At 41.4% G+C, this 9569-nt stretch overlaps 1 protein-coding gene across 1 annotated transcript in view; it reads right to left on the bottom strand.

The window, feature by feature from the left end:
• Window positions 1-884: 884 nt before the first annotated feature.
• Window positions 885-9569, bottom strand: part of ZBTB38 (zinc finger and BTB domain containing 38) — a 28470-nt gene continuing 19785 nt past the window's right edge. Inside the window, exon 3 of the mRNA XM_009890002.1 lies at window positions 885-4602. Coding sequence (XP_009888304.1) covers window positions 1024-4602 — 3579 coding nt within the window. The 3' untranslated portion in view covers window positions 885-1023. The remainder of the gene's footprint in view (window positions 4603-9569) is intronic.

The raw sequence follows: 9569 nt of genomic DNA, 5'->3' as shown, positions 1-9569 counted from the left end.
CTCAGTATTTACCTACTCCTCCCAAAATCAAAGTATTTATGGGGAGTTGCTCTGTCCTTTGTTGTCCAGGCATTATTCCAGGATGAGGAGGAAGACTCCGTCTAAATCTCCTCTTCTTCTGCTGAGAACAATGGTGTTTCTAAAAGACAGAAGTTGCAGACCCACCAGGAGGTGGATGTTTATATACAGGCTAGGCTGTTTCATGAGAAAAATTTTCTTTAGACAAATGCACCTGAATAGCTCTACCAGGCCATTGATATTGGGATTTATGCAGTTGGAAGACTGGCTATTGTGAGTTCCACTGAATCTTTATTAAATGTCTCAGAGATATCATAAATCTGGAATACTTTCCACACAAGCACTCAGACTTAACGGTTATTATGGTAACTACAAAACTGAATATGGAAAGGAAAAGAGGTTTAAACTCCTGAATATGTTTTGTAAATGTTGAGTTACAGAAAAGCACGCCAGAACTCAACTGTACTTTAGCATACCCAAGTTCATGAAACATTTCCCCACTTTCACTTCAGAATACACTAAATTACAATTATTTTGTTTATAAACACATTACTTTTTGTTAAAAAATGCTATATATGGTTTCTGCAGCAAAAATTCCTTCTACAGAGTACACTGTGAACCTACATATTTATTTTGACTAGAATGATTCTGACTCAAAAACAGCACTGTAAAATAGTTCAGTGACTAGCTTCCTGTAATGCTAAGTAGAGGGGTTTTGGTTGGTCATATGTTTTTTCTTTTTTCTTTCTCTCTCTCTCTATGTTAGAAGTCTACTGTAGCAAAAGTATTTTGGGTCTTTCACATTAAGTTTGTATTATTGCAAACACTAGTTTTTTCTTTTCTGTGTTATTTTTCCTTCTTTTGCATATATTGACACATGTACAGATGAAGAAATTTGATCTTAGTAAATGATACTAATTGAGTGGAGACATTTCCCCATTCACTCCATCTATATTTTCTCCAAATATAGTTTGGGATTCTTCTTCTCTTTTGCACAACTGTCACTCAGAGTATAACTTCTGGAGTTACATTTTGTGTATTTTTTACTTCACTTCCTTCTGAGCCAAGGAAATGTGGATTTTCCAAAAGTTTAGTGCTTTCATTGCAAAACTGTTCTTTTCTATCTCGTGGACCTGGACTTTTGAATAGATGTTTCTTCTGGTGCATTCCCAGAGCAGCTGCTGTCTTGCAAATTTTGGGGCACTGAAAGCAAGCGTATCCCTTTCCATTATGCTCACGTACATGTCTTTGCTCATGGTTCCTTTTGGTAGACAGATACAAGAAGCTCTGAAAGCAGAACTGACAGTGGTAACGTTTTTCTCCAGTATGAATTCTTTCATGTATTTTGAGCGTTTCATTTAAAGTGAATGCCTTATTACAGTATTGGCAGACAAAGTCTTTGACACCCAGGTGAATACGTTCGTGTTTCTGTAAATTTCCAGGAACTGAGAAACACTTACCACAGGTTTTGCAAGTGTACGGCTTTTCCCCAGTGTGACACCTCATATGCATTTTTAAAGTGGATGGACTTTGAAATTGTTTTTGGCATAATTCACAAATGTAAGGCTTTGAAGTAGCTACATGCCAGTGTACGTGTTCTTGCATTTCTGTGCTGGAAGATTGATCCCTTTCACAGAGCTCACAACGAAGACTGGGCATTTCTGTGTTCTCCTCTTGACTGACTGCTTTTTCCTCGGGAGCATTCCTAAGCGCATACTCTCGACTGCATGTGTTGTGGCTCTCCGTAACGGTGTTCTTGCTTCCATGCTTTTTCCTCCATTTGGTCTTTTTCATTTTTCTTAGCTGTTTGGATTTCTTTTTTGGTTTGTAATTATAATAGGGTCTCCAGGGTTTATCACTGGAATCCTGGTCACTTACGTCATCACACATTTCTGTCAGCTCCAGGCTTTCTGAGCTATAGAGCCTAGACGGGCTTCTTTCTTTTACCTCCATTTCTGATTCCTCAATTAGATTGTCCTGTTTGGACTCGTGTTTAGATTTTCGGCCCCTTTTACAGAACAGCTTAGATCCTAATATATGTCTTTTTACAATAGCCTCATTACCAATTTTTACTGTTATTTGACAAAGAGGTGCAACATTGCTGTCAGTAGATGTTCCAGGTAAGGCAGGCTTTGCAATGTACGTTTCAGTTTTACTCGATTCTTGGACAGTATTTGTTGTCTTGCTAGATGAACCTCCAGATCCTGTGACATGCTGCGTATCCTCGGTTGCTTCTGCTCTGTTGTACAGCAGCGTTTTCTTTTTCTCCTTAATAGGTTTTGATTTTGTAACGCACTTCCCATAATTATCTGACCCATATTTACAATCATCACTTACGGACTGACTAGGTAGATTATTTGAAGATTCTGTCTTATTGTTTTCTACAGAAGTGACTGTTTTACTGTGCATTATTACAGATGAAACTCTGCTACTGTGCATTATAACAGAGGGTGCAGAACTGCTGTAACTGATGACAGAGGTTGAATTTTCATTCACATTAGGTAAAGACACAACTGAGGAATCACACTCCTGAGAACCAGAGCCATTTGCAGCAGTGGAAACTCTTTTTTCAGTGGTGAAAAAGTCCCTTTGCAGGTCAGAATTTAATATCCCTACTCCCCAAGAGGAAGAATTCTGAGTATTTGTGGAAGATGCCGTATCATTACATGAAGATGTATCCAAGGCAAGAGTTCTGTTGTTTGTTATTATGTTACTTTGAAAATTCAGTGGTGGTAGCTCAGAGCTAAGAGAACTCGGAATGAAACAGTTAGCAGAAGCAGTTTCGTTAACCTGGCTACTTGTTGGAACATTTTCATATGAAGAATTTCGGTAGGACTTATAAGGTAGTCGCCTGCATTTCATAGGTAAAAGTCGATAAAGTTTGTATGGGTACATACTTGGTTTTAAGCCTCCGTTGGCTGTCTTTTTGTTTACTGAGAGACGATGGTCAATTGCATGGAAAGACTTCTGATGATTTTTTAGTATATAGTAAGTCATAAAGGTCTCCAGACAGAAAATGCACTGATACCGTCTTTCTCCAGTGTGCCAGATCTCATGTCTGGTGCGATACTCAGCTAATGCGAATACTTTATTGCAGTAGTGACATGGATACGTTCTTCTCCATGAATGCACATTTGCATGTCTTCGAAGGCTAGACAATGTTACATAACTACGCTTGCAAACGATGCAAGTATATAATATCTGCCCATCGACGACTTTAACCAAATGATCCGTTTCTGGTAAAGTGCAGTTTGCATTAGAATAATCAGCAATGCTGTTTTCAGGCAGTAGAGGCTCTGCATTTGCATATGAACTTCCATTCCTTCCATCCGTAGCAGTATAGTTATCTGCAAAATTTTGTTCGTTTCCATTGTGAACCGATAAGGTACTTGATCTCATGCAGACTTGTTCATGACTTTCCAGTATATTTCGGTTTGCAAATTGTTTGCTGCAGTATTTGCATATGAAAGTTTCCTGATGCTCTGAATGCAGCTGAAGATGAGTACTGAGTAACGCCCTGTCATTGAACGATTTTGCACAACAGTTACAATTGTAAACAGGTGGAACGACGGTTGCCACGGACCCAGAGACATTAGCAGAACTGTTTTCCTCTTCTCTGGATAAAGGGAAATCTCCTGTTTTATTTTGAGGTTTTGCAAAGGAAACAATTGTCTGATCAGTAACTGCTTCACGTTGAGCTTCTGTAGTGGTTACTGTAGAGGCCGGTACTTTTGCTACAGCCAAACTAGTACCCTGGGGCTTAAAGGCTGTCTTAGGAGTACTACACGCTTGTTTTCCCGGCTGAATGAGTGGTGTGGCTTGGAGATTTTCATAGTGGTCTTCACCCATCTTGTATGAAGGGCTGCTGTCCTGTTCAAGAAAAGGTGTTCCTTGAAAATTATCTCCCCCGGAAGAAACTGCGTAGGAGTGTTCGGCCAGTGTACTGGCTGGCTCAGCATCTTTGCAAACATCGCTTCTGTCGAGGCTGACGTTGGGGGCTGGTATCGTCTCAGACACCTTTTTAAAGCTTGCCCTCAGATCAAGTGGAGAAAACAAACTGTTTTCTGTTTCAAAAATTGAGAATGCATTTGTAATTCGTGGTCCATTTGTCACAGCAGAATCTTCATGTCTCTTTTCATGTTTTTCCTCTTTGACAGCCCCTTTATCATTAATACAGTATGCATAGGGGCAGGGGGAACTTGAAAAATTAACATCTGTAAGATCTTCTAGAAATGATATTCCCAGTTTTTTCCCTGCAGCTGCAAGGTCCGTTACAGTCTCCTGCCTCTTAACAACTACTGTGGAACTGTAGATGTAATTCAGTATTTCTGTAAATACTTCAGCTTTGAGATCATCTAACTCCAGTACATGACCTGAAATACAGATAGTACGACTCCAAAAAATGTTTTTAAAGTAAAGGCTTGAAGCTGCCAGCACATTGCTATGGGCTTTAAATTTAGTATCTTCCACAATTATGGTGACATCACATAAAATACCCCGAATGCGCTGTTCATTTAAAATGGAAAGTACAGTATCACTGTGGAAGTCATCCTTGAGATCCTTTGAATGGGACATGACTGTCATCTACAAGAAAAAAAAAAAGAATGTAAATATATTTGGAAGGCATTTTTCATCCATTTCAGTTACAGATCAAGTTTATAGTTTTATATTTATTTTATATATTTTTTTAATTTACTAACTTCTAAATTTTGAGTAAGATTTTGTCATAGCATTTCAGGTTGAAGTCATCTTAGGTTCACTGGTGCCAACAATACTGAAGGTAATCTATAAGCAGATCAAGGATGCAGGAACACCCCCAGCTCGTCAGCAGGAGGCAGAGGATCTTCTCTGTGGTCTGTCGCCCCCCCAGTGCCTTTCAGTGGGGACCACAGCCGGCCGCTTTCTGCTGTGCTCGTGGGTGCATCTGCTCAGGTTCACGCTGATTGACTCACTGAACCCTTGAGGGAATTTCCCCAGCGTGCAGTTGAGGTATTTGGTAGACATTATGGGGAAGGCTGAATTGCTGTGGTTCTGTGGATACTGAGGACTTTGTTTTCTAAGGCTGTTTGTCAGACAATGACTCTACAAGACAACTGCATTTGCTCCCCTTATTAAGCTGATATTTAAAACAGGGATCAGAGATCCCATGCAATGAAGTTTCAGTTACAGGATAAGGCTTCATAAATAAATCGATGCACAAGGAAAACAATTTTGTAAACAGTAGTGGAGTACGTATAACATTATTTAGGCAAACAATATTATTTTTTAAATAGCTATTAAATTTTATTAGATAAATAGTTTACACTTAATTTAAAATGACTGAAAACTCGTAAGTAACTTAATTTATAAATTCAGTGAGTAAAACAAGTAGAGAGTTATAGAACTTTTTTCTTCAGTTATAGTTTAGATTTATAGTGTTCACACTTTATAATTTGATAGTGTGTTCTTAATTTCTCCCAAATAATAAGATTCAATTGCAATAGTAAATACCATTACATAACTGCTAATTTATAATAATGAGGTTTAATGCTGACAAAAAATCTTTATATTAGCCAGGCTGTTACGGTACGAATACACTGGTTTATTTAGAAGATGCAAAACATGAATGAAAAACAGACTGAAAAAATGGATGAATTTGACAGTATATATCTGGAGAAAATCTCTGACTGGTTATTTTTTTGCTTTGTTCAAATTTAGATCTGTACCATATAATGAGGTTTGTTCTTTTTTTCTCCATCTCTGAGTAGTGTTTTTAACTACTTGTTACAGTTTGAGAAACCCACAACAATTTATTGTCGTTTAGACAATTATTCTATCACCTGATGACCCCTCCCCACCCAGGAAGGGGACTCAGAAAAAAAACAAGGAAACCCAGGGGTTGAAATATAAACGGATTTGATAGAATAATAATAAATAATTAAACTTAATAATAGTGAAGAACCAATATTGATCCCAAGACCAATATAAAATATACAAGGACTATACTCAGCCAGTTTTATCAGTAGAAGCTGTGCACTCCCAGCAGTGGACAGCAAATGTGGGACACTGTGAGCGCTACGGCTTTGGGAGGAAGGGAAGGCCTCAGGCGTCTGACACCACAGCAAGTTCTCAGGATCACCGCCATCGAGGGAGAGGAAAAACTCCTCAGAAAACTTCCTAATTTATATTGAATGTGATGTTCGTGGTATGAAATAATCCTGTTGGCCAGCCTGGGTCAAGTGCCCAGGTCTTGCTCCTCCTCATCCCCGCACTGAGACCTTGAAACCCACATACCATAGCTGGCTATAAAGTAAGTATTTTCACAAATTCAGATGCTAGAGTCTTCTAAAAATGCAGTTGTCCCTAGCGTTAGAAGAGACCTTACTGAAAAGTAAAATTACTGACAGAGAAATTAATCCTGTGTAGCTCAAACAGGACACTGCTACTGCCTATTTCTGACTTCAAGTTGTCATGGTTCCAGCTGGGATGGAGTTAACTTTTTTGCTAGCAGCTGGTGTGGTGCTGTGTTTTGGATTGAATAGTGTGATGGCACACAGATGTTTTTGGTTGTTGCTAAGCATTCAAGGCCTTTTTTGCTCCTCACACCGCCCCACCATTGAGCAGGCTGGGAGGGCGGAAGATGTTGGGAGGAGACACAGCCAGGACAGCTGCCCCCAACTGACCAAAGGGCTATTTCATACCATCTTTTGTTGTGCTCAGTATATAAAGCTGGGGGAAGAAGAAGGAAGGAGTGGACGTTTGGAGTTACAGCGTTTGTCTTCCCAAGTAACCGTTACGCATGATAGAGCCCTGCTTTCCTGGAGGTGGCTGAACACCTGCCTGCCCGCGGGAAGAAGTGAATGAATTCCTTGATTTGCTTTGCTTGTGTGTGTGGCTTTTGCTTTACCTATTAAACTGTCTTTATTTCCACCCATGAGTTTTTTCTGACTTTTACTCTTCTGATTGTCTCCCCCATCCAAACTGGGGGGAGTGAGTGAGTGGCTGTGTGATCCTAGCTGCTGACTGGGATTAAACCATGACACAAGTCATGAAGAAATAGTTGTCCTACTGACACCAATCTCTACAGTAAAAAAAAATCTGCATGTTTATTAAAGATCCTTTTCTTTCAACTCGTGGAATCAAAACGCACCTTAAAGAAAATGAACAACTACAGATATTTGGTAAGATAAGTTAAAATAGTACCACACTGTAGTACTCTAATAAATTAGGAATACCTTCTGAACATTCCATCTACTGCTCCAAACTTAAATGTTAAGCTTGAAAATGTTTATGATGACCCTTACCCTCAAATAGTTTACATTAAAAATGCCAATATATTTATTAAGATGGGTTTGATCCAAATGGTGAAATACAAGTGTGACCCATATTCACTAGGCAAACAGCAATGGCCATTTAGAACACATTGGCTATCTCACCCAAGCTATTCAGAAGAAATCCTTTCTTGAAAATAGGGCCTTTACCACACAGTAATATGGGCCATACACCCTTGTTCTAGCTGATCTAGTTACACTGTATCACAAATCCACAGACTATTTCACTGCAAATCAAATTATACAAAAAGCAACAACCACCCTACTGTGAAGACAAACACAATGTACTATGAAAAAGATGATAACTTGGTATATTATGGATGAAGTTTGGAAGTAAAACTTGTACCTTGCAGCACAGCCACTGTTTCTATCAGGAAGGTATTGTCCATGCAAATGGCCAAAACTGAGAATCAAAGAATCGTTTTGGTTGGAAGAGACCCTAAGACCATCAAGTCCAACCATTAACTTAACGCTGCCAAGTCCACCACTAAACCATGTCCCTCAGCACCACATCTACAAATCTCTTAAATACCTCCAGGGATGGTGACTCAGCCACTTCCCTGGTGTGGATAACCAATACCAGATGCAATTTTGTCTCGACATTGCTACTGTGCCGCCACCTCCTGGGAGGACCATCTTCTTCACAGTTTTGGAAGCGAGGACCTCATGTGCCTGTGCAGGGACCAAGGGCGTGAAAAGAGCAGGAAGAGGCCTGCAGGAGAGCAGCACTTCCAGTCGATCTACGCATGAGCAAGATCCCTATGTGAAGGGAGCACGCGCCTTTTGGCGCCCCCTTTTCTCCTCTTCGTCTCCTCTTTTGTTCCTCCTTGCCTCCCTGCTGCGTGCCACCATACAGACCCCAGACTCTATGAAGCGTGTAATGACCGAAGACTTCAGACAGAATCTGCAGAAAAACTGTTGAACTCAGAGTGGTAGTAGAGAGCTTTCTCCCTCCTTCCTTATTTTCTTCCTTTACCCCCTTTTCTCCCAAACCTTCCCGATACTGGATTGGGACACCTGGGCAGCCTGTTCCAATGCTTGACAACCTTTTCAGTGAATAAATTTTTCCTAACATCCAATCTAAACCTCTGCTTGCACAACTTGAGGCTGTTTCCTCTTGTCCTATCACTTGTTACTTGGGAGAAGAGACCAACTCCCACCTTGCTACAACCTCCTCACAGGTAGCTGTAGAGACTGACAAGGTCTCCCCTCAGCCTCCTTTTCTCCAGACTAAACAATCCCAGCTCCCCCAGCCACGCCTCATATAAGACTGGTTCTCTAGACCCCTCTCCAGCTTCATTGCTCTTCTCTGGACACGCTCCAGAACGTCAATGCCCCTCCTGTAGTGAGGGGCCCAAAACTCAACACAGTATTTGAGGCACAGCCTCACCAGCGCCGAGTACAGGGAGACAACTGCTTCCCTAGTCCTGCTGGCCACACGATTCCTGATACAGGCCACAATGCTGTTGGCCTTTTTGGCCACCTGGGCACACTGCTGGCTCATATTCAGCCAGCTATTGACCAACACCCCCAGGCCCTTTTCTGCTGGGCAGCTTTCCAGCCACTCTTCCCCAAGCCTGTAGCACTGCATGGTGTTGTTGTGACCCAAGCGCAGGACCCGGCACTTGGCCTTGTTGAACCTCATACCATTGGTCGTGGCCCATCGACCCAGCCTGTCCAGATCCCTCTGCAGAGCCATCCTACCCTCAAGTAGATCGACACTGCCGCCCCGCTTGGTGTCATCTGCAAACTTACTGAGGGTGCACTTGATCCCGTTGTCCAGATCGTTGATAAAGATATGAAAGAGAATAGGCCTGAATACTGAGCCCTGGGGAACACCACTTGTGACCAGCCGCCAAGTAGGTTTAACTCCATTCACCACTACTCTGGGCCCGGCCATCCAGCCAGTTTTTCACCCAGCGAAGAGTATTCTCCAGGAGAATGCCATAGGAAATGGTGTTAAAAGCTTTGCTAAAGTCTAGGTAGACAACATCCACAGCCTGTCCCTCATCCACTAAGCGGGTCACTTTGTCATAGAAGGAGATCAGGTTAGTCATGCAGGACCTGCCTTTCATAAACCCATGCTGATAGGGCCTGATCGCCTGGTTGTCCTCTACGTGCTGTGTGATGGCACTCAAGATGATCTGCTCCATAACCTTCCACGGCATCAACGTCAGACTGACAGGCCTGTAGTTCCCTGGATCCTCCTTATGGCCCTTCTTGTAGGTAAGCATCACATTT

Source organism: Charadrius vociferus, unplaced genomic scaffold (genome assembly GCF_000708025.1).
Source record: "Charadrius vociferus isolate BGI_N301 unplaced genomic scaffold, ASM70802v2 scaffold650, whole genome shotgun sequence".
NCBI classification, from domain to species: Eukaryota; Metazoa; Chordata; class Aves; order Charadriiformes; family Charadriidae; genus Charadrius; species Charadrius vociferus.
The sequence above is the reverse complement of the archived record's forward strand: the minus strand, read 5'-3'. Positions and strand labels throughout refer to the sequence as shown.